This window comes from Sycon ciliatum, unplaced genomic scaffold, assembly GCF_964019385.1.
Source record: "Sycon ciliatum unplaced genomic scaffold, ocSycCili1.1 SCAFFOLD_162, whole genome shotgun sequence".
Taxonomy (NCBI): Eukaryota; Metazoa; Porifera; class Calcarea; order Leucosolenida; family Sycettidae; genus Sycon; species Sycon ciliatum.
The window spans coordinates 296,315-322,067 of record NW_027044871.1 but is presented as its reverse complement, the minus strand read 5'-3'; the positions used below and the strand labels follow the sequence as shown (position 1 = coordinate 322,067).

The following is a 25,753-nucleotide window of genomic DNA, read 5'->3' as shown; positions in this document are numbered from 1 at the left end:
CAGCACTGGATGTTGTATCAAAGGTACGACCTCGTAGCACGTGCTAAACCTAAAAAATTCAAAAATTGACATGGGTCTGTGGGAGTCCGTGAGAGAACGCCCACTCGTTCCGTTGTGACAGATTCCAGGGCCACGTTGAGGGGCCCTACCCCACCACCCATGGCTGCTTCTGGACTTGTTTTAGGTTTGGGTCCCGCACACGGACAGAATGGGCACGAAAATGTGAAAAAAATGTAAATGCATTTGTTTGGCTCCTGGGTGGCTCGCACACCGTGGCACTATGCCGGAAATTTGAGGTTTTCCGGCCTGGAAAGCCTGTCAGCGAGGCGCAAGAACTTGTAAATCATGTCCTGAGGGCCAGCATAGTGGCAGGAGTGTGTGGTCAAATATCCACTCAAATCCACTGAGAAACACCAAAGTTACTGTCAATTGAATGCCGTATGAAATTTATGGGTAGGCTGCCCCCTTAAAGGGGAAGTTAAGGCTAAAATCAAAATTTCACCAGTTGTAGTCTTCGGGGTGCTGAGTCAAATGGTCTTCGTCCGAGAAAGCTGAGACGCTCCCTTCCTACTTGAATCCCAATCGAACTCGCGCACTTCCACCGAAACTGGGTGACTGCACCCTACTAGAATGGGATTTGTATGCAAAATGTCACTAAAAGTAAAAGCGCCATTCTTCGTTCTTATAAAAGCACGGATGACCGCGATTGACCTATATGTTGTAGTGTTTTGGACGCTCAGTCGACTGGTTTTGGTCCGAAAAGGCTGAGATGCAGCGTTCCTCCATTATTCCCAATCGTACATGGTTGAACAAGCGGTCACGTGCTCCTGGGAGCCCAAATCACCTGGTCAATACTCCAGCAGGCGACAACTTTCAAACCAAGGTTCAACTCGAGTTCAACTCGAGTGACAGGACTGCACCCAAAAAAGGTCAAACTGGCTAGTAAGTTGTACCCTGCAGGCACGGTGACCAGGTGACTGGTGTACGCAGGAGCACGTGACCGCTTGTTCAACCATGTTCGATTGGGAATAAAGGAGGAACGCTCCATCAAAGCCTTTTCGGACCAAAACCAGTCGACTCAGCGTCCAAAAAACTAAACATATTGGCCAATTGTGATCATCCGTGCTTTCATAAGAACGAAATGGCGCTTTTAGTGATATTTTGCATACAAATCCCCATCTAGTAGGGGGCAGTCACCCAGTTTCGGTGGAAGTGCGCGAGTTCGATTGGGATTAAAGTGGGAAGGGAGTGTCTCAGCTTCCTCGGACCACGACTATTCGACTCAGCACCCCGAAGACTACAACTGGTGAAATTTTGACATCCCCTTTAACTGGCATTGTGGATAGCGCCTACCCAGTCCAATGTCCTTTTTGTCTTTCAACATGATTTGTAGGTTTGTGTTCTCTTTAAAAAGAAAAAGAAAGGAAAAGGTTTTAATGTTCTGTTGCTCTGGCCTGGCGCGAATGACTAGATGCTACTTGTTGCGATCAAATATATCGCTCAGACCGTTTTCCGGAAAACATTCTTAAGGAGAATCAAGGATAGAGATTGCCCGACTTACATGTACATCGTTCTTTACAGAGATCGTGTCGGGTTGGAGATCTAGTAGTAGATACTTGACTACTTCCAGATGTCCATTCCCGGCAGCGCAATGTACAGGAAGGTCACCGTTCTGTGTACAGGTAACACACATGACCAGACATTCCCATGCGTTATCCATCAGAAAAGTACTTATATTGGGTATAATGTACAATCCACTACGAAGCGAGGCAGTGTCACGCACAACATTGTGATAAGTCAATTAACAAACTGGTTAAAAGCTAGTGATGGAAACCCCCAATACATGCTTTTGTGCTGGGCACGAGATTGGTTAGTTTGCATACTTTTTGAGCCAAAGTAATGTTGCAATATTCCTCTTGTGGTTTGAGGGGCATATGATGGGTGCAAGTATACAATACTGAGAACACTTTTGAATCAAATTAGAGGCCACATGCCACGTACTGCTCTTTTCTCTCCGAAACTCACAACTTGCAAGCCAGATATGAAAGAAAGAAAAAATCATCAGTCACACCACCGGGACTCTTTCATATCTGGCTTGCAAGTGTTGAGTTTCGGAGAGAAAAGAGCAGTACGTGGCATGTGGCCTCTCATTTCCTAAAAACTTTGAAATTCTCCGTGAAGTCCAAATTTGAAATTACTTTTGAATCATTAAATTGTATGGACATCTCTGCACACACCAAAACATTCCTGTTGACGGGTGTTGAATTGATGATGAGTGTGTCCATGAGGTCACATCAGAAATGATTGAGACCAATGTTTATGTGAGCCGGATGCATAATGGAGGTGCTTTGTGCAGCCATTAGTGCCGGGCAGCAGGGTCACCAATATTCACAGGTACTTTTGCAGCAAATAATCGGTTTGGTAGCTGTTTCAGCCTGATACTTCCCAGCAATTGACATAATTATATCAAGCACAGTAGTCCTCATTGGCAAGAAGAGTGTTGTAGGAGTAACAGACTACAGCAAGGAGAGTCAATGATAAAGATTGCTTTAACTTACCCTGCCCTTCACAAAGATCATGTCGGGTTGGAGATCTAGTAGAAACTTGACCAGTGTTATTTGCCCACTGCATGCAACTTTGTGAACACGAAGGTGACCATCCTGTTTACAGGTAACACACATGACCAGACATTACTATGCATTTACCATCAGGTAATATCTACATGTATATCGAGTGTAGATGTAATGCACATCTCACTATCAAGTGAGTTGTTCTCATCTACACACAGTACTCTTAACAAAAACAGATCCACTGGGCAGTGGGGTCACAGTGTTCGTTGGCCGAGCCACGCAACCATACTGACCTGTAGCAGCGATGACAGCATACCTGCTCACTGCCCGCCATCATCCATCCACTGGGCCACTGTTTGTGCTCTCAGATGAACAGAAAGTTACTCGTGCGGTATTTACCACCCATGTACGTTCATTGCTGGCAGCATCTGCCATGCCAAACCTGCACCTGTATTCCGGGCACTCATTCATCTTTGGTGCTTATACGATTGCCGGAATGGCGGGTGTGCCCTACTCTCTGATGCGCGCCGCTGGACGCTGGAAGAGTGATGTATGTTTGCGGTACATGCATATGCCAGCATCCCTTAAGTACAGTGTGTCATCACAGCTTGCAGGGTTAGCCATTTGGTCTGAATTTTGGCCTAGCAATTCTGAATATTTACGTGGTGTGCTGGATTCGCGGATGTTCGCTCACAACTGCTCATACCTGCTCTCAACTGCTCACAACTCACAACTGAGTCTCTGTACGATTGTCTCAATGAATGAGTGCATTGCACGACTGACAATGTTGGGTTGAGTCCCAGTAGAATGGTCTTACCGGATGTACGTATTGTTTACCGGGAGTTATACGTCGAGTTCCAGTATCAATGTGTCTCATTAGAGGAGTGCCTTGCATACGGTATGGGGTCAGCTGTGTCCTAGTCAAAATCTCTTACTGGAGAAGTTCATTCCAGTAAGTCTTATTCGCTCATCAGAATGTGTACTATACGATGTCAGACGTGTCCCAGTATGACAGTCTCTATGGATGGGTGCGCTGGGTACTGTGTAATGTCCGCCACCTCCCTATATCAATGTCTTACTGACTCCTCCTCTATTTGTAAATGGACGGCGTTCCTATTGCCTTTGGACATTCTGCTAAGCATCTCGGCGTACAGCTCAGCGATGGTTTGAAGTTCCATGACCACTTCCACACCATCTTCAGGAAGTTTCAGCAACGAGTCAACCTGTTATGTTTCATGTGCCGACATTTACCATCGTCTCATATTCTCCTCCTGTATAAGTCTTATGTGCGTCCGGCAATTGAATATGCCATTCCTGTCTGGTCATTTAGGCTCACATTTGCTCAGTTAGAGTCCCTTGATGTACTTCAAGCTAAGGTTTGCCGGCGACTCCTGAAGTCTGCGAAAATACCCTTTGATATCTATGAATCAAAATCCAATTTGAATAGATTGGGTCACTTAGAATCTCTGCAATTTCGCCGTGTCTTTATTTCTTTTGTTGTTTTATTTAAGTACATCAATTTCCACCCAGAATATAGTAGAAGTAGTAGTAGTAGTAGTAGTAGTAGTAGTAGTAGTAGTAGTAGTAGTAGTAGTAGTAGTAGTAGTAGTAGTAGTAGTAGTAGTAGTAGTAGTAGTAGTAGTAGTAGTAGTAGTAGTAGTAGTAGTAGTAGTAGTAGTAGTAGTAGTAGTAGTAGTAGTAGTAGTAGAATTTATTACTTTGTCCGACTTATTAAAATGTGCGCTTCGCTTCAAAACTCAAGAATATGTACAAAGGAACACCTGTACTAAAAAATCAACCAAGAGACGGTAGATAGATAGCTACTGTATCTTTTCTTGGCCTGAACTTCTAGTTATCATCGCGGGTGGTGTCTCAGGGCGCATCTGCAAGTGCGCCAGCCTGCAAAACGTCCACAGTTTTTTCATCTCCTCCAAGCTACACTGCGCTTCCTTGATTTTTCACTCCATAGGCACGAATTAGACGATCGACTTCGCCTCCTCCTCGTGCAGTACGACTGCCAGAATGGTGGCTATAGCCTAGGTGTTTTCGCCTGACGCTCCCACAACATCTTCAAAAGTGGCGAACAAGTAAACCACCACGCATAAAAAATCACTTCTCATCACCGTGTTACACGCAGATCAGACTCAGTACGCGCACTGCCAGCGCGCGTACTGAGTCTGATCTGCGTCGACCTGACTGTCATGCATGCAGTCAGACCATGCGTCCTCTTCCCTGCCTGTTTCACGAATCCACTGGTCCCGGAGACTGGCGATCTTGTGACGCATCGCGATCGCGGCTCCGAGGACTCCGCACCATTCGCGCACCGTATCCGCAGGATAATTTACCCTTTCTGCGCTTCAGTTTTCCAGCCAGGTTGTCACCTGCAAGTCGACCACAAGGGCGGTTATTTATTCCGATCAACTTCTCGACAATCTCTTCTCTGGTCTTGATTCATCGGCTGCCACATCGTGAACGACTGCGAGAGAGATCAGCGAACTGGACGGAGCGATGCTGGTGCTTTCTGCACGAGTTTCTGGATGTCGCATTTGCTGAAATTCTGCCAAGAAAACAGCGACTGCAGCGATTTCAATCCGCCAGAAGGCACTCGAGAGCGATCGCCCAGGAGTTTCTGGTACACCGTGACAATTTCCTATCGCAGTTGGGTGTTGATTTCAGCACCAGGCCTTCTCTGTGTTGCGCGAGAAGAAACAGGAGTCCTCTTACGACAAAATTTGGACGCAAATTGCTGGAGTCACCTAGGATCCTGAGACGCTGCCGCCTTTGGAGTTAGAGCCATTTCTTTTTCAACATCACAAATCGACAACTGAAGGATAGAGTTAGGTAGCTGGAGAGTTTATTCCGTCCTGAGATTATTTGAATTTGTTTGGTTGACGTTCGAAGCGAAGCGCACATTTTGATAAGTCGGACGAAGTATTTTACTAGGGAACTCCCAACAGGCGTTGCCTTTTTACTGGGAACCCTAGGAATATGTCTCTCGCTTTGCGATAACCATAATAATCACGTAGTGCACGTAGGCCCATAAAGCTCAATTTTAACTCACGTCGTATTTTTTCATCCCTTTTCCTACAGAAAACTGGTTCTCTTTGGAATTGTCTTCCACTCTGATTGACAACTTTAGATTCCCTATCCGAATTTAAGCGTCATATACATATTCACAGTAGAGAGGTGTTGCATTCCGAATTTCGGAATTATTTTCGGAATGTGGCGGCAACAGTCGAAAAAGTAGTCGAACTTTCGGAAGTGTGGTGGCGAAAGTGCATGGTTTTCCGAAAATGGATTTTCGGCTCTTTTATGTTTGGGAGTGCATATTTTAATACAAAAAGTGTATTTTTTATGTTTGTATTTTTGCTTTCTGCTGCTATCGATTATTCGAAATTTGTCCACGTATGTAGTTTTGATTTTTCCTGGTTTTTGCTGCTCTCGCTGATCACGCCATGTTGACTAATCTTCTCACACTCCATCACACTCTATCTTCCTTTGCCATGGTGACTACTGACAGTACAAGACAGTAGCTCGCCAACCTCGTCTTCAGCTCAGTGTTGGATCACTTGGTCCACCATCAGTCCGTCCTCGTCTTCGAACCGCAGCTTGACCTGCGCACATGGATTTGATCCTGCTCAATCCCTTCAACGCTCTCCATTTTGTTTTGCATGGCAACCCTTGGAAACGAATTCGAATCAGATTTTCGGAATGCAAAACACTGAAAATGCCGTTTTTCGGCACGCGTTTTATTCGGAAAAGCACAGTCGGAAATCATTCCAAAATTCGGAATGCAAAACCTCTCTATTGCTAAGTATCAGTTCGACTCCACTGGTACACCTTTGATGGGCAATCATTGATTTACATGCTTATTCTTTTCTTTTCTGTCTTTCTTTCTTTCCTTGTCTTTCTTATTATTTCTTTTTTATTTCCAACATTTCACACTCACTTTGCGCACTTTCTCTCGCATCTTTAACTATGCTACTAGTACATACACAAATAGGAGATCCCCCAGATAGCCGTTAGCCTTTCGGTAATCCTGAAACGAGAGAGCTTGGAAGCTCAGGGCCCTACGCTATGCTTTGTGGCTTAGCTCATCGTGCATGTTGTGGGAACTGATGGAAACGTTTCCTGGGACGGCGCTGACTCTGCCGATCACGGGCGTTCAGGAGTCGACGGGATCTCTCTCCCGACGTTTCCTGTGACCGGCGCTGACTCGCCCGTTCACGCCTATTTTGGAGACGACGGGATCTCTCTTCCAAAGTATGTTTTTGCTGACGCATCTTATCACCTATTCGGCAACTAACGTCCATTCTTTCATTTCCTCCTCGTGTCCCTATTTCTTTCCAGAAAGTCTCCCTCTACATCAGGGAGTCGTACTGTATTGACAGCTACCCTAACGGGTCACGCCGCGCTCCACCCAAGCATGGGTATGATAAGGGACAGTGGCAACAGAAACAAAAAATAGCAAGCAGAGAGAGATAGCAAGAGAAAGACAGCGATAGTAGTACATCTGGTGTGCGACATATAGAAAAGATAGATGATAAGAGACACGCACAAAAAAAGGAAACAATAATTATTTTTGCAGTTCCGAAACAATCAACCAGGTGATGAAGTGTGGGCACCCGAAGTCCCCCCCCCCCTCCACTGGAAGAACATCCCACGCAGGGATATCAGCGATAGGCCAAGCGTTGAAAAACAGCCATGAGGACACATCGTCTAGAAGTCCACCGCGCTCGAACTGAAATTGCAGGTTCAAACAATTTCCCACGCGTCGCCAGGCAGCGTAACCGTCTTCTTCCTGCATCACCATCCATCTCCAGCAACCGTCTTCACTCACAGCTCATGCCTCTGCCACCACTGTACTCCTCCGAGCTTCGCAGTTTGAAACCATTCGGGGGTCAGCTACACCACCGCGAAAGGAGAGACGAGGACGACAACAGTCGTGACTGAAAAGACACAGCCTTGGCGACCGCGTCGCGGAACCCTCGCCACAGCAAATTCAGAAACACGCCAGGGCGACTCTGGTGGACCCAGAGCCACTCCCTTGGCAAGACTAGTAAGAGGAACGACTGAAAACTCAGATAAAACGGAGCTACAAAAAGTGCAACCGTCCCCTTCAACCACAGTTGCAACACACAGGGAGTCGTACATGTACATAATACGACCGATATTGTGGCCAGCTGTGTTTGAAGGTACGGTACGGTACAGATACGGGAGCCAGCAAATGGCCAGCTGTGTTTGATGGTGCGATACGGTACGGGACAGATACTGGATAGCGCCAGGCGTGACACAAACAAACAAACACCAAATTAAAGCTGTGTGGACCCTGGCTAGCGCCAGACGTTACTGAAGTAACGTCTTCTGCATAGCTACGGGAATAATAATTATTATCTTACTAGTCTACGTATTGTGCAATGTGCGATGTAAGTTGTGTCTCTGTACGATTGTCTCAATGAGCGAGTGCATTACGCTACGCACAATGCTGGGTTGAGTCCCTGTAGAATGGTCTTACCGGATGTACGTATTGTTTACCGAGAGTTATATGTCGAGTCCCAGTATCATTGTGTCTCATTAGAGGAGTGCCTTGCATACTGGGTGGGGTCAGCCGTGTCCTAGTCAATATGTCTTACTGGAGGACATCATTCCAGTATGTCTTAGGCGATCATTAGATTGTGTACTAAACGATGTCAGACGAGGCCCCGTATAACAGTATCTATGGATGGGTGCACTGGGTACTGTGTAATGTCCACCACCTCCCAATATCAATGTCTTACTAGTTGACGTATTGTGCAATGTACGATGTCCGTTGAGTCTGTATGATGGTCTCGATGAATGAATGTGTTGGCCACGTACCATGTTGGACGGGTCCCTGTAACAGTTTTACACCTACTTTCACCACTCACACCTTATCACCTTGTGTCACACCTACTCTCATATATAACCAGTATATTGAGTAATAAACGCTCTCTTCTTCCTTCGCTCAATGAAGAACTACCGGTATTACATTGGTAGCAGAGGATGGTTCTCCATCCCCTGTGGTCGTTCGTGGGTTTAGTTCTGGCCTCGGCTATCAGCTCTATCGTCGTCAGCATCTGGATCGTCAACCGTCACCGGAAGGAAGCTCTACCCTCTACTCAGTCGTCACCCCAGTGTGTTCCTGAGTCTCGTGCTTCAGCTTCCCAGCCTGCTTCGCGTGATCGCCCACACGTCAAGGAGCCACCCGTGTTCACCGGAGATCCCACCACGTTTCGGGAATGGGCATTTGCCGTCGAGTTGGCCTTGGCTTCGTGGCGCTTCGCGGATCCTAAACGTGAAGCTGAGTTTGCAGCCAGTTATATCGCTGGAAATCCGCGTCTGTGGTTGATGACTTCCCTGGAAGCCGGCGCTGCATACCCAGACTGGTCGTCCTTGAAGAAGGCATTAGAGGCGGCTTACGGTGTGAAGTACGACCAAGAGAGAGCTCGGTGGAGTTTGTTCTCCCTCTCCCAGCGCGGCGCCTTAGGAGACTACATCGCAGAATTCTCGCGGCTCAGTTTTTTAATCACTGACCTGGATGGCCACTCTCGCGCAGTACTATTTGTCAGGGGCCTGGCCCCGGAGCTCAGGCCTGAAGTCATGAAGGAGCATCCTACAACCCTGCAGAAGGCGACAGAAGCAGCGCTCGCCGTATCGCAAGTGATGCCCTTCATTACGGTACGACAGCAGCAGGGGAACCTGGTACGTCGTCCACTGTCGGTTCCTGGTCCCCGTGCCAATCGCGAGGAAACTGAACGACGATGCTACATATGCCAACGACCTGGTCATCTGGCACGTCAATGCGACTCGAACCCAAACGCTGGACGCCAGTAAAAAGAGGGGTGCGATTACTGGCGTGTGAGAGAGCACCCAAGGTCACCGTGCCAGTCGCCAACAGGTTTAGTTGCCTGGAGACAGAAGACGTGGAGACTGATGATGGCGACGACACCCTGGAGTCTCAAGGCCCACAGTGCGTGCGGAGCTACGTCAGCAACATTGCCCTGGATTCGCACGCGCGGGACCACGATCTCCTTGTTCTGAACGGAAAGGTGAACGGCCACCGAGCGACAATGTTAATCGACTGCGGGTCAACGCACGATTTTATCTCGGAACGATTCGCAAGAAAACAAAAGATAAAAACGAAGATCGTGGAGGAGGTTCTAAAGGTGGCCTTGGCGGACGGATCAACCAGTTCGCGGCCGCTAGAGACCACCGACGCTCGCTTGGCCGTAGGAGGCTATGGCGATGACCAGCGCCTGACGGTCTTTCCCCTTGATCGATATGATGTGATCCTGGGAAAACCCTGGCTGACCCGGAATAACCCAGCTATCAACTACCGCACCAACGAGGTCAAACTGGGTGCCGAATCCCTAATCGCGGGTGAACCCACAGGCGACGCTGCTGTTCCCTCGGAGCTGATGTTCATCTCTGGCAAACAAGCGCGACATGCGCTACGGCAAGGCGCAGAGGGTTACCTGGCTTGGCTATCTTCCCCCGACGACAGTTCGTCACATGAGCCTCGGAAGGAGGTACCTCCGGACAAGCAGCGTGACGTCGATGAGCTGCTGCACAGATTCTCGGACGTGTTCCCCGATGACCTCCCTTCACAGCTTCCCCCAGAAAGGTCGGTGGACCACGAGATTGAGGTCGAACACAACTCAACGCCACCATCCAAGGCAGCGTACCGACTATCCAAGCCCGAGATGGATGAACTACACAAGCAGCTGACAGCCCTCCTGGGTAAAGGATTCATCGAGCCTAGTAAGTCCCCGTACGGAGCCCCGGTGTTCTTTGTTAAGAAGGCCGATGGGTCATTACGAATGGTTTGTGACTGGCGGGATCTAAACAAGATCACTATTAAAAACAAAGCCTGCCTTCCGAACATTGACGATCTGTTCGACACCGTCTAAGGGGCTCGCTACTTCACGAAATTAGACCTCCGTTCGGGATACAACCAAATCAGAACTAGTGAAAAAGATGTACCCAAAACGGCCATTAATACCCCCTTTGGACAATTTCCAGTTTCGGGTAATGGGATTTGGTCTAACCAATGCGCCTGCCACATTCCAGGCCTTGATGAATTCAATACTGCAGCCCTATTTACGTGATTTCGTGGTCGTATTCCTTGATGATATCCTGATCTTCAGTAAAACATGGAGCGAGCATTTGAGGCATGTCAGCACTGTTTTGGAAACCTTGAGAGCCAACAAGTTATTCTGCAAACCCTCAAAGTATGAATTTGGGTTGCGGGATGTCATCTTGCTTCCTAGGCCACAAGCTGAGTGGTTTATCTATCTCTCCCGACCCAAACAAAATTGCTGCGGTTAAGGAGTGGCCTGCGCCGTCCTCTATAAAGGAAGTGAGACAGTTCTTGGGTTTTGCGAACTATTTCATACGGTTCATTGATCACTATTCCATGATTTCGAGACCTTTGGAGGAAATCACAGGGAAACACTCGCGTTTTGAGTGGAACAGCGCACGTCAGTCTGCATTTGAGAAGCTGCGGAAGGCCTTACTGAGTGCACCCGTATTGCGACTTGCTGATGTTAAAAAGCCATTCAGAGTAGAAACCGACGCTAGCGATTTCGCCATTGCTGGGGTGCTCCTGCAGCAGGGCGAACCAGGAAATCTCTGGCATCCAGTCGCTTTTGCTAGCTGGAGACTGTCCTCCGCCGAGCGCAACTACACAGTCGGAGAAAGAGAAACCCTCGCTCTAGTCCAAACCCTGAAGTGCTGGCGAGTGTACCTCTTTGGGCATTTCGATGTGTTCACGGATAACATGGCCGTTGTACACCTGAGAACCAAACCTACCGTCATCAAAAGGGAGGCCCGTTGGGTAGAGTTACTGGCGGATTTCGACTTTACGGTCCATCATAAACCTGGAAGAGACAATGCGGCTGCTGATGCCTTGTCTCGTCGTCCTGACCTTCAGCCGGGCGAGATCTCAGTAGTTCAAACAAAACTGACTGCTGCACAGTGTAACGCTCTTGAGTTTGCTCTGGCAATTGATGATCAGTTCTCGAAGACGGTAGCAGAAGCATATCAACACGATGCAGAGTTATGGCCTATCATCCAGAGGATGCGTCGTTCTCCGAGTGACAACGTTCACCAGGCATACCTCTGGGATGGTGACGCCCATCCTCTTTACTTGCGATCTTCCCCTAGTAACAGGTTATGCGTTCCCAAATGCACACTTCGACTACAACTCTTGCAGGAGCACCATGACTGCATTGCCGCAGGTCATCCCGGCAGGGACAGAACTTATTTCCTGCTTGCTCGTCACTTCTATCGGCCGCGCATGGGGTTGGATGTTAAGAAATTTGTTAAATCGTGTGATGTCTGTCAGCGCGCTAAGGGTGCTCAATTAAGGTCTGGGCTTCTCCAGTCACTTCCTGTGCCCGAGCAACCCTGGGACCATATTACCATGGACTTCATCATGGGTTTACCCAAGTCACCCGAAGGTCAAGATGCAATTTACACATTTGTAGATAGACTCACAAAATGTGTTCACCTAGTACCCACAACGGCAACCATAGATGCCGAAGGCAGTGCCAATTTGTATATTCAGCATGTTTTTCGTCTTCACGGTCTTAGCTCTTCTATAGTGTTTGACCGTGACCCACGATTTACGGCCCAGTTCTTCCAGGAAGTGTTTCGTTTGCTCGGTACTAAGTTGTCATTTTCCACGGCTAATCACCCTCAAACAGATGGACAGACAGAGCGAATGAACAGATTAATTGCCGATATTCTCAGGTGTTTTGTTAACCACAAGCAAGATAATTGGGCCGCACTATTACCCATATGTGAGTATGCCATCAACAATTCCCAGCAAGCATCCACTGGTAATTCTCCCTTTTTCTTGAATTATGGTTTTAACCCGAAGGTGCCCGCAGACTTCATTCTGGGAACGGGAGCGCGGAGAACTAGGCCAGACTGGATCCAAGCCAGATCTGATGCGCTTAAGAAAGCGCAGGATAGTATTGTCGCGGCGCAAGCCCGCCAGGCCCTGTATGCCGACAGGGGTAGGAGTCCTAGCCGTCTCAAGGTGGGAGACCTGGCCCTGGTCTATAGAGACTTTCTGATATCACCGGAGGCCCGACAACAGCCATCGAGGAAGCTACAACCAAAATGGTTTGGGCCGTTCCGCGTCGTTCGGGAGGTGGGCTCGAACGCCTACGAATTGGAGCTGCCGTCCGTTTTCCGCTGTCATCCTGTATTTAACGTCACTGCCCTGCGACACTACGAACAGAACACCATTCCCAACAGACGCCAGCCAGTGCCCCCTCCGTTTATGGATCTGGACGGAAACACCCGCTATATGGTGGAGGCCATCCTGAAGCACAGAGATGACCGGGGTGAGCGCCAGTACTTGGTGCTTAGGAAGGGTTACCCCGTTGGCGAGGCAACATGGGAGCCCATTAGTAACTTGGTTGACGAGTCAGGTAAAAACATTGTCCAGCTGCGGAACTATCTATCTAGTCTACGCAAGTGATAGCATGGTCTGCAGCTCCTCCATGTTGTGGTTATTTGCGTTCAGTTCCTGACAATATTGAGGTTTTTTTAGTTACACAGGCTTCCGGTCCTGACAATTGGGTATTCTGTTGCTCCTTGCCACCTGCTGCATTGCTACACTATCATGATATTACTGTATTCCATGCTCTTGGGTTCCGTGATTAACAATTGGTTAAAGCCACGGAGCTGTCCGTTGGGGAGGGGATGGTGTAACAGTTTTACACCTACTTTCACCACTCACACCTTATCACCTTGTGTCACACCTACTCTCATATATATAACCAGTATATTGAGTAATAAACGCTCTCTTCTTCCTTCGCTCAATGAAGAACTATTACAGTCCCAGTAGAATGATCTTACCGGCTATACGTTTCGGTCACCGAGAGTTAAATATTGAGTTCCAGTATCATTATCTGTCCTATTGGACGAGTGCCTTGCATACTGTGTGGTGTCAGCTGTATCCCAGTAAAAATTGTCTTACTGGAGGAGTTCATTCTCCACTGTGCGAAGTCAAATTAGGCCCACTATACCAGTCTTATTGGACAGGTGTTCCGTGCACTTTGCAAAGTCAGATCAGACCTAACTTACTGGCTTATTGCATGAGCTTTGTGTGTTCTGTGTGAGGCCTATTGAAGCCTGGCGGCAGTGTGCGAATACTACTGGATTAGTTCCAACAATTTTATGCTGTGAATTCAATCATGCCCACCCTATCGGTTTTCACTTGTCCCGAGTCTGGTTTTGGCACAACCCTGTACATGATTCTTGCATCCAGATGACTTACTCTGCTGTTCTGTGTGCTTTTTCTGCTTGTTCTTTCTCCTTTCTCTTCTCTATTCCCTGCTTTAGAGTACTTCAGGAGTTAGCTATGGGAGGCCTGATGATTCTGTTCAGCCCAAACTGAACTGATATATCTGCTATCTGTGATCTTTATAGTCGCCACTTTCTGTTCAGTCAGGTCTCACAATTCAGATGCCTTGTTCATGTGGGAGAACTGGAGCTATCTAGTCTCTCTATCACCCCTCTTCGCCCAACACAACACACCAGTGCAAACGGCAGCCTCTTGGTGGAAATGTATTAATCACGAAAAATTCAAGCAGGAAAAGGAGAGAGAACAAGAAAAAAAAACAACAAGAACACAAAATCACGAGCACTTCAGCCAGGAAAAGACACGTCTAACATGGCGTCCAACATGGCGGCAGAGCAACCGATAGGGGCCCGTCGTGGCTGAAGCTGCTTTTGCAGCGACAGCCAACACGGCCACCATTGAGTGCAGAAAATAGATCTGAAAACGAAGTCGAGCAAACAGCAACTCGAACGAAGCAAAGAAAACAACAAGACCAGCTACGCGACTACGCGCAGCAAGAAAAGGCATAGCGATGACAACATTAGCCACGCGTGAACACAGAGTCTAGCATGCGCATGCAGCCTTGCAGGCGCTGGCGAAATAAATGATGAAGTCTAGACAAAAATAAATAACACAACGATCGACGAGCGATCGTTGCAGGAAAACAATTACAATTCAAATATACTACTTCAAGGAAAGATGAGAAGTGAAACGACTAGCACTAGAAGAAATAGAATAGAATATAGAACAAGGACAATGGAAGCGGACTACGGATGAAGCTACAATGAGGTAAGAGTAATGACACACTGATGACAGATGTCACCACAACAAATACATAATCGTAATGTTTGTCTACACACACATTTTATCGTCACACTACACACATTGTCATATTGTCACACTCATGTGCAGTGCGTGGACGTATCACTATCACCTACCTGTTATGCGGCCAGCACTGTGTTATAGATTGATCTATTATTAATATTTGTCGTACAATCTACGATCTACGTTCTACTACGTCTCTCGGTCTTTTGTTTGAAGTTTTATTTTACATCGCAAACCAAACGGGCATTGATGCCCAATATTATGATGGCGATAAAAATAAAAGTATGGCTCGATAAAGTTGCACTTGAAAAAAATGAGAAAACAGTCAATAGGAAGTATTTGTACCGGTAATTACAAGTCAAGTAAGTACGAACGAAGTTCTACGTTCCTTTTGATGCATGCATGACGAAGAGTGACGATGTCTTATCGTATGATGAATCAGTCTTCTTCTGCATTACGTCTGCATGACTGACGTGTGTTTTACTTTGGTACGAGCTGACGAGTCCTATAATACTGTCGTGTCATGGCGCCATTAGTGCCACGACAGCACTGACGTGTCTCTGCTGCTTATCTCTCCATGATTGCCTTTTACATGTTCACTTCTATAATTATCCTAGAACAAACCAGATGGTGTTTCCTGTTGTGGTATACGCGAGTTGCATGGACTGAATCTTGCATACGTACGTTTTAACAATTGGCGACGAAGATGAGCGTTTGTAGTAACCTGAGCGGAGCCCACAAGCTTCCAGTTTTCGAATACCGGGGCAGGTCAGCAGAAGTGTCCTCTCGCTGGAAGAAATGGTTACGAAGTTTTACTTACATGGCTGTAGGCGAAGGGATTACGGATCACAAACGGTTGAAAAACTTATTGCTGCATACTGCCGGAACACAGGTTCAGGTCTTATTAATTTTGAAGACCTCCAAGATCCGCAGGCGGCGGCTCTGCCTGCGGATGACAACGAGCACTAGTAACAGGTTACGTTACGGAAACTGAACGAACACTTTTTCAGCTCCGTAGTGTTTGACAGCCCAGCCGGAAACAGGCCGGTCTGGAAGTAGGTCTGTAGTATTAGTGGCAATGTAGGGTAGCATAGTGTAGTAGGGTAGGGTAGTGTAGGGGTGTAGGAAAGTGAAGCAGTCAGGGAGAACTTCTCCGCCTAGGGCGAGCTCGCAGGAGAGCCTGCGATGAAACTTCTCTGCTACCTCCCGGGTATAGAGCAGACTCTGCTCAGCGTGCTGCAGACCCTGACTTTTCATGTCAGCGAGTCGAGGGATCGTGAGGCGCGTCTCCATCAGCGTGTGCACGACCTATCCGCGCAGCTCCTAGGCCTCCTTGAGGAATTTTGTTCCCTGCAGAAATCCGCCATTGTTCCCGACCAGGTCCCTGCACGATCTCCTCAGCACCAAACCCAAGGCGACAAATCTCGTACCCGTACGAAACCTCCCTAGCTTGACCCAGCAGCAAGCCAGCTTGACCCAGCCGATGCAGATGATGGACAACAGTTAGGGCAGGCCGACGTGACCTCTGGCTCTGTACAGCACGAAACCCGTACCCGTACGGACGACCCCGGCTTGAGCGATCCTGAGCCTGTGCAATCAAACTGCGAGAAGAGCCAACCTATCCTGGCCGTCATCAAGGATCATGCTCTTCCCGCCCCAGCCAGAGTTCACAACCCTCATCCATGCCAACTTTCCAAATCCAATTGACATAGTGTCTTCTCACAAACACCTTGGCATTGTGATTGACTCTGCACTCTCTTGGGTACCCCACATCGAATATATCTGCAAAAGATCAAGTAAATCCTTAGGAATTCTCTACCCCCACTGCTCCTACCTCCCACTTTCTTGTAAGCTTCATTTTTATTTAGCCTACCTTCGCCCAATATTTGATTATGCCGATATGTCTTGGGTTGGATTATCCTCTTCCGCTGCTGCAAAGCTTGAAATACACCACAAGAAAATACTTAAAAGTAAGATGTCAGCATCCCGTCTACAGCGCTGGGCCGTGATTCTCGCTGAGTACGACTACATCATTGAGCATATTCCAGGCAAAGAAAATGTGCTAGCAGATGGTCTGTCTCGTCTGCCTTCACCATTGTCTGCTGCTGAAATGTCTGCAATTGTTAGTGCAGTCAGCAGTCATGCATTTGACCCCTGCGAGCTTATGCCTCTACAGAGTTCGGAAGTCGCCAACGCTAGCAAATACGATTCTGACATTTCGTTAGTGATGTCCTACACGCTGCATGGTTGGCCTGCTACAGTTCCCGACAGGTTAGTGTCGTATAGCAGCATCCGGAATGACCTCAGTATTGAGCATGGTCGTTTGTTGTGGGGTTCCCGCGTCATTATTCCAGTTCAGTTTAGACGCCACTTATTAGAGGAACTGCATTCTTCACATGTCGGCGTGGCTCGATTGAAGAGTGTGGCGCGAAGCATTTTGTGGTGATCAGGCTTAGATGCCCATATCGAACGATGAGCCGCCGATACCTGCCTGTGTCAGGAAAGCTCTAATCTGCCCCGCATTGACTCTGTCCACCATTGGGCATACCCCAATGCTGCATTTGAGCGTGTGCAACTTGATTTTGCCGAGTTCGAGTTGCAACAGTTTCTGGTCATAGTTGATGCATTCTCTAAGTGGATAGACGTATACGAGCTTGGTTCGTCTGCTACCACCACTAAAACAGTGGACTTTTTTGGACCTTTTGCCACGGTTCATAGGTACATTTGGTATTCCTAGAGTGCTAGTATCTGATAGCGGTCCACAATTTGCCTCTGGCGAGTTTGCTGCTTTCTGTGCCCAGAATGGTATTAAGCATCATCGTACACCGCCCTATCATCCCGCCAGCAATGGACAGTGTGAGCGGATGGTACAGGAACTAAAGAATGCTTTGCGAGCAAGACCTCACCAGTGTGGGTGTACAATGCTCGTCCTGGTTCTAAGCCGAAATGGCTAGAAGGTTTGATTTGTAAACGGCTTAGTACGATGACCTATTCTGTGATGGTAGGAGGAGTCGTCCGAAAAGTGCACATTGATGATTTTGAAGTCAAGAACAGCTGAGTCTGCTAGTTAATCGGCCGAGTCCGATGCCATTCCAACAGTGTCTGCGCCGAGTGTTACTCCTACAGTCGCTACAGCAACTCCAACTCCTGATTTACCAGCTTGACTGCCGGCTCAGTCGTCCACTGTCATTGATACAGCAGCTACTGCTATTCCTAGTACGCCTACTACTGCTACGCCTAGTATGTCTACTGCTGCGGCTACTCCTGTTAGTATGTCTGATAAAGTTCTAGTCGCTACTCCTGTTAGTATGCCTGATGTGTCAGTGCCTGTTTCGTCAACTCCAGTGTCACCGCGCTATCCGTAAAGAGTGCGCCGTGCCCCTGATCGCTTAAATATGTGAGTATTGAGTGACTATCTTAGCATTAGTCATAAGTGACTCGCCTAGCAACTCTGACATTGCCATAGTGTGTCCTATTCCACTATTTTGTCTTTAATAGCATAGTATTGTATCATAGTTAATCGCATATAAGGACTTGCTCTTGTATAGAGTTTGCTTTGATGCATTTTGATTACATATAATGCATTATTGCTCTTCCTACTTCACTACTTCTTTAAGGAAAGAGGAATGTTATAGATTGATCTATGATTGATATTTGTCGTACGATCTACGATCTACGTTCTACTACGTCTCTCGTTCTACGTTCCTTTTGATGCATGCATGACGAAGAGTGATGATGTCTTACCGTATGATGAATCTGTCGTGATTACATCACGAAGTTGTACATAATATCACGTGTATGTTTGTGTGACGTTATCGTCCACGTAGCATTAGCCCTTTTGTTTGTTTTGATGGCTTTATGGTTTTATCTAGCTTCTTGATGATCAGAGATTAGAGTAAGTCATGTAGTACTGAATGAGAATTAATCCCAGTCCTTATGAAGTTAGTTATGTTGTGGAACTAAGAGAGTCTAGACTCTAGTCACAACAGAAATTGGTGCCGAAACCATGTCCGAGTATTCAGGGAGTCTCCGAGTTTTAGCAAATAAAATTAGTGCATTGTATTCTACTGTCCACGATGACGATACGAAGTGCCAACGTTTAGTTTCAGAAAGTTGTCCATCTGACGACGCAGACCAGTGGGTCGGGATTCGGACCCAGTTTTGTGAACAGCATAGAGATGCCCTCACGAAGTTGGATGCTGACCTAGATAAGTACGGCGCTGCGTTATACGATTTCGTGGCTAGTGGAGCAACTCAAAAAAAGAAAAAGAAAGAAGATGAAGAAGAGTATGAAAATATGGCCAGTACGTTACCGTCGTACTTCAAAAATCTGTCCCTGCTGAGTGCTCAAGGCAAAAGAGCCACGGCCAGCGCCAGTGCCCAGTACCAGCAGTCAAGCACCTGGAATTGACGTCCAGCAGCTGCTGACAATGCACACCGCAACTCAGCAACAAACACAGCAGTTGCTGTCAGCCGTTGGGAAGCACACCAGCACGGTTGGCCAGCTGGCGGCCATCTCGGCACAGCCTGCACAGAGTGCTCATGGATCTGTGAAATTGCCCGTGCTCACAATCAGGAAGTTTGATGGTGACATACTTCATTTCACTGAGTTCATTGACATGTTTCAATCTGCGATCGGTACAAATCAAAGCCTGTCTGCCGTACAGAAACTGTCGTATTTGAGAAGTCATTTGACAGGCATGGCCCTGGATGTTAATGCCGGTATTTCCACCACCGATTCAAATTACCCCGTGGCGTTAGGATTATTGAAGGATCGCTTTTGGCAAGAAAGATGCCATCATCGCAGCCCGATACCGCGCAATTACCGAAATGCCAGCGCCATCAAATAAACCTCACATGTTGCGGAGATTTTACAACGAGGTGGAGGCTAATTTGCGCTGTTTGCAAGCGGAAGGTCAAAGTGTGCAACAGGAACTGCTGATTCCTGTCATCACTTCCAAGTTACCAAAGTGCGTCATCGTACAACTTGAGACACAGAAACCCCACAGTCAGAGTTGGACTGTTGATGAGCTGCGGAAACAGCTGGGAATCTACCTGGAGGTCCGTGAATCGGCCGAGCGACTGGCAGGAGACACAGCCAGCAAACCAGAGAGCACTCTGCCACGACCACCGCCTGTCTCCGCACAGCCTCATGCTGCCTACTCCCAACCTCCGGCCACGGCAGCCACGTTAGTTAGCTCTGTGCGGCGCGCCACTCCGAGATGCTTCTTCTGCAAGTTGCAACACTTTTCGGACACCTGCCCAACGTTCAACACGGTTTCTACCAGACAGCAGCAGCTACAAGACCACTGCTTTGTATGCTTACGGAAGGGACATTGGGCAAAGGACTGTACTGCTAGAAGACCCTGCTATCACTGCAATCTGTTGACCCATCACCGTGCCCTGTGCCCTCAGAAATTTGGCTCATCACCAGTGTCAGCTGCCGCAAGTACCTTCTATCCTACTCAGCAGCAGCAAGGGCCACAGAAACATACTACCGCTACGGTGCACGTCCAGTCCAAAGGTGTGAATCTCCCAACCGCCATCGCAACTGTCGCTGGGCAAGGCAACATCTCAGACTGCCGACTGTTGTTTGACACCGGCTCAACTCGCACATTTATTCATGAATCGTTAGCTGCCTTTGTCAACGCAGCTGTTGTCGGTGAAGACGTGTTGTCCATCGCTAGTTTTGGATCTGCGTCCCGGCGAACGGTCACCCTGCCGAGAGTGGAGTTTTCCCTCCTATTTTGAGATGGATCAGCCTTGCCCGTAACCGCCAATGTTATGCCGTGGATTTGTTGTCCTGTTGTCAAATCCCCAATCGACATCGACCAGTACCCTGAAGTCAAGAACATCCAACTAGCTGACACCATTGTCACCAAGCGTGAGGAGGTAGAAATTGACCTCCTTATCGGCACGGATTTCTACTTCTCCATCATGGGTAACGGTCACATCCAACTCAACAATGGCCTGGTCTTGCTGAACTCCAAATTGAGATTTGTCCCAGCAGGCCCTACTGACACAGAGACAGATGACACTGCGGACCACATAATGCTCACAGATGCTACCACCTTGCCAGACCCAGTGTTTGATCTCCAACGTTTCTGGCGACTTGAAGATATTGGTATCACCGATGACATCAGTGATCCGCAGACAGCGGACGACATTGCCCTGGAACACTTTCGCAGCTCCTTGCAACTGATCAACGGCCGATATATGGTATCTTGGCCATGGAAAGATAGCCATACTCCACACCCTAATCTACCAGAGAACTACGAGCTCGCCTTCGGCCGTCTCAAATCCTTAGTCAAACGACTCCAGCAGACACCACAAGTGCTAGAGAAGTATCATTGTACCATCACAGAGCAGTTAGCCAATGGCATTAACGAGGAAGTGAACCTTGATCACCAGGATAGGCCGATTCACTACATCCCCCACCACTGTGTTGTTCGCCTCAGCAGTACCACAACAAAAGTTCGTGTGGTATATGATGCTTCCGCCAGAACTCGCGCAGAACACAACAGCCTGAACGACTGCCTGCGCCGAGGTCCCATACTTCTGCCGGATCTGTGTGGTATCCTGGTGAGATTTCGGCTACACCCCATTGGCATTGTCAGCGATGTTGAGAAGGCCTTCCTTCAGCTAGGTCTATCTATGACAGATCGCAATGTAACACAGTTCCTATGGCTTCGCGATCCTACAAAACCCGTCACCAAAGCCAACCTAGTGATCTACCGCTTTTGCCGAGTTCCATTTGGCATTGTCGCTAGCCCGTTTCTTCTCGCCGCCACAGTCGACCACCATCTCCAACAGCAACAGACAGGGACATGCGATGATGTACGTCGCAGTATCTATGTTGACAACGTTGTCACCGGGCAGAGCAGCGTCCAGGATGCTACTGCATACTACAGAGAGGCAAAGGACGCCTTTGCCAGTGCCACCATGAACTGGCGTGAATGGGGTACCAACGATCCTGACTTCAGAGATGCTCTAGCTCCTGAAGACAAGTCTAGCTGTGATGTAATGAAGGTACTGGGTATGTCATGGGATACCAATCGCGATACTCTGTCGACGGCAAAGTCAACCACAAACCAGTACTCCGTCATTACCAAAAGAGATGTCCTCCGCAGCATAGCCCAATTCTATGATCCGATGGGCCTGTTCTCCCCGGTCATCATGCGTGCAAAGATCCTAGTACAGAGTATATGGAAGCTGTACATGTAGACTGGGACTCTCCGCTGCCTGACGCTCTCGTTCATGAATGGAAGGATATCCTGTCCGATCTGTCCTGCGCAAGTGACGTTGCCATTCCTCGCTTCATTGGACCAAAAATCCACGTCGACAAGGTCACTTATGAACTCCACGTCTTCTGTGATGCGTCTCAAGATGGTTACGGTGCAGCCGCGTACCTGTGTGTGAGACAAGTTGACGGTGCCTATTCGTCAGTTGACCTGATCTACAGCCGAACACGAGTCTCGCCCATCAAGGCTACAAGTATACCACGTCTAGAGCTCCTAGCAGCACTCATCGGCGCCAGGATCATCAAATTTCTGAAGAAAGAGCTTCTGGGCGCAGTTCACATCTCAGCTACTCACCTGTGGTCTGCCTCACAGTGCGTGCTTGGCTGGATTAAGAATACTGAGAAATCGTACCCTGTCCTCATCGCCAATCGGTTGAAGGAAATCCGTGTAGACCAGAGTGTGTGCTTCAACTATATCCGTACAGCCGACAACCCAGCCGACCTACCATCCCGTGGAGCATCGCTAGCCACACTGACAGACAGTACAGCTTGGTGGTGTGGTCCAGAATGGCTTCGAGATCCTCCTGTACACTGGCCCAAGGACGTCATCGATGCTCCTTCCACAGTACTATTCGCGGCGGAGGGTCCTGCGGAAACCGAGACCAGCAGCAAGCAATCACCGCTGAGTATAGATGAGAGCAAGTATACTTCGTTTGAGAAGCTAGCCCGTGTAACAGCATACGGTATCAAGTTTGTCAAGAGATGCCGTCAACAGACCACATGCGGCACTCATTTGTCTGCTGCAGAAATCGACAACGCCAAACATCTGTGGATTCAACATGTTCAAGCAACACACTATACACCGGAGATTGAGGCTATCAAAAGCAACGCCAAGAACAAGCTGGTCCAAAACCTTGCGCTCTTTCTAGATGAACATAACCTCATCCGCTGCAAGGGTCGATTGGAGAATTCATCCCTACCATACTCAGCGAAGTATCCCATCCTTCTACCTCGTTCACATCCAGTAACCACAGCTATCATCAATGACTGTCACCGCATGATGCTGCACAGTGGAACTAACCATACCCTATCGCGAGTCAGGTATGACTATTGGGTCCCCAGAGGACGACAAACCGTCAAGACTGTACTCAAGAAATGTGGTGTATGCAAGAGGTTCAATGGTCGGCCGTACTCGCTACCGAAAATGGCACCCTACCCTCCAGAGCGCGTAGCTGAGTCTAAACCATTCACACACGTCGGCGTCGACTACTTTGGCCCAATGACAGTCAGAGAACATGGACTCATCCACAAGGTATGGGTGTGCCTATTTACGTGCATGGTCACACGTGTAACAGTTTTCCCCTGTTCTCTATAACTTTACACTCCCTCGCACCTCGTGCGTCTTACGCCTGTCTATTAGCACCTTCATTGGCGCCATTGCCACATGTATACTATCACATTTTGCATATAACTGGTCGAGGCACGCTCAACCAGGCCTCTTACTTTTCAAGTTTGATTAAACCTGTTACACTGGTAGCAGAGGATGGTTACTACTCTGCTTTTGGCAGGTGTTCTGGTCGCTCTGCTTACGCTCCTCGTACTCGTCGTTCGGCTGATAAACGATATCAAGACCGCTCAGCGCGTTAGCCAAGGACACCGAACGATACATCCGAACTCGGAACCGTGGGAGCCAACACCCCGCCTTACGAAAGAGCCGCCTGTGTTTGGAGGAGATTCCGCTACATTCAAAGAATGGACGTTTGCAATGGACATGGCCCTACGGTCGTTGGCACTCCCAAATGCGGCACAGAGGGTCGACTACGCGGCAGGATGTTTGACTGGAAACGCTCGTCTTTGGTTGATAGCGGCATTGGAAGCTAACCAAGTGTTTTCCGACTGGCCTGCTCTGAAAGCGGCACTTGGCGATGTGTACGGACCACGGCACAACGAGGAAACATCGCGTATGGGACTAATTTCCGCAGCGCAGCGCGGGTCGCTGGACGCATACATTGCTGCTTTCACTCGCCTCAGCCTGCAAGTGCCGGAAATCGACCACCACACCAGAGCGCTGCTGTTCGTCAGGGGTCTAGTGCCGCACATCCAGCGACAGGTCATGCGTGAGCATCCACGTACCCTGGAGCAAGCTGTCATGGCAGCAAACACCGTGGAGCAGTCGTCAGGGCCACCGGCGTCGGGGCCACCAGCCAGTAGAGAGTCGCGTTCCGTGCCCAGCTTCCGTGGTCAGGGCCTCCGCAAGCTGACGGACCAAGAGCGTGTCCAACTGCGAGCAATGGGACACTGCTTTGCTTGCAGGAAGCCAGGCCACCTCGCTAAAGACTGTACTGAGGGTGGACAGCGCTACCCAAACGCTGGTCGCCAGTAAGAAAGGGGGTGCGCTTACTGGCGACGACCCAAGCGCCCACGCCGGTACCAGTCGCTAACCGGTTCGGAGCTCTGGAGGTTGAAGACGTTGCTCTCCAGGAACCTACGGAGCCGGAGACACCCATAGCTGTAGGAAATTGTCCCGTTGCAGAAAGGTGTCATGTCAGCAACGTCAGCGTCGGCAATGAACCTGAACACGACCTACTGCGCATACAGGGAAAGATCGGCGGTCGCCGTGCAGTGATGCTGATAGATTCCGGTTCGACGCATGACTTCATTGCAGACAGTTTTGTTCGAAAGCATCATCTTGACACGGATGCAAGCTCAGCAGTGCTGAGCGTAACATTGGCGGACGGCTCGACCAGCGAGGTCCCGCAGATTTCCACACGCACGCTAAGGGTGACAGTCGGGGGCTTCAGTGAGGAACAGCACTTTACTGTGTATCCCCTGACTCGCTACGACGCTATTCTTGGCAAGCCGTGGCTTACAAGGAACAACCCCAGCATCAACTTCCGTACGAACGAAGTTCAGTTGGACGGTGAGCCCTTTGTTGCCAAATTGCCTTCAGCTAACCCGCCGACAGCCGACCGGCCATCTGTGGAAAGCATGTTTATCAGTGGCCGACAAGCTCGTCATGCCCTGAGGAGTGGAGCCGAGGGGTTTCTTGCATGGGTCACTGCTGCAAACGAGGAGAATCGTTCCGGGCCACAACTCCAGGAATCAGAGCAACAAGACATCCAGAACCTGCTCAAGAGGTACCAGGATTTATTTCCAGACGAGCTGCCGAATGAGCTTCCACCGAAGAGACCAGTCGACCATGAAATCCAGATAGAAGATGGAGCCAGACCACCGTCTCGACCCGCCTACCGCCTGCCGAAACCAGAGATGGACGAGCTCCAGTCACAGCTATCAGAATTACTTGAGAAGGGATTCATTGAGCCAAGTAAGTCGCCATACGGTGCACCTGTGTTTTTTGTGAAAAAGTCGGATGGTACTCTGAGAATGGTGTGCGATTGGCGAGAATTGAATAGAATTACGATCAAAAACAAAGCTTGTCTTCCTAATATTGATGACTTATTCGACACGATCCAGGGCAGTGCATATTTCTCCAATGTGATCGTGATCCAAGATTTACGGCAGCATTTTTTCAGGAATTGTTTGATCGCTTAGGAACGAAACTAGCATTTAGTACTGCCAATCACCCTCAGACAGATGGCCTAACTGAACGAGTAAACAGAATAGTAGAGGATGTGCTGAGGGCTTTTGTAAATCATAAACAAGATAACTGGGATATGCTCCTACCTCTCTGTGAGTTTTCTATCAACAGCGCTACTCAATCATCTACAGGAAACACACCGTTCT

General features: G+C 48.6%; 1 protein-coding gene across 3 annotated transcripts in view; it reads right to left on the bottom strand.

Moving 5' to 3' along the window:
• The window catches only part of LOC135830684 (uncharacterized), a 227,691-nt gene that overhangs the window by 70,032 nt on the left and 131,906 nt on the right, over positions 1–25,753 (bottom strand). For all 3 annotated transcript variants that reach the window (XR_010556090.1, XM_065342909.1, XM_065342910.1), the window contains exons 16-17: positions 2,559–2,660; positions 1,562–1,672 (exon numbers count right to left, since the gene is read on the bottom strand). Coding sequence is in view for 2 of the 3 variants with exons in the window: in XM_065342909.1 (XP_065198981.1) it covers positions 1,562–1,672; positions 2,559–2,660 (213 nt within the window). In the remaining variant the exon portion in view is untranslated. The remainder of the gene's footprint in view (positions 1–1,561; positions 1,673–2,558; positions 2,661–25,753) is intronic.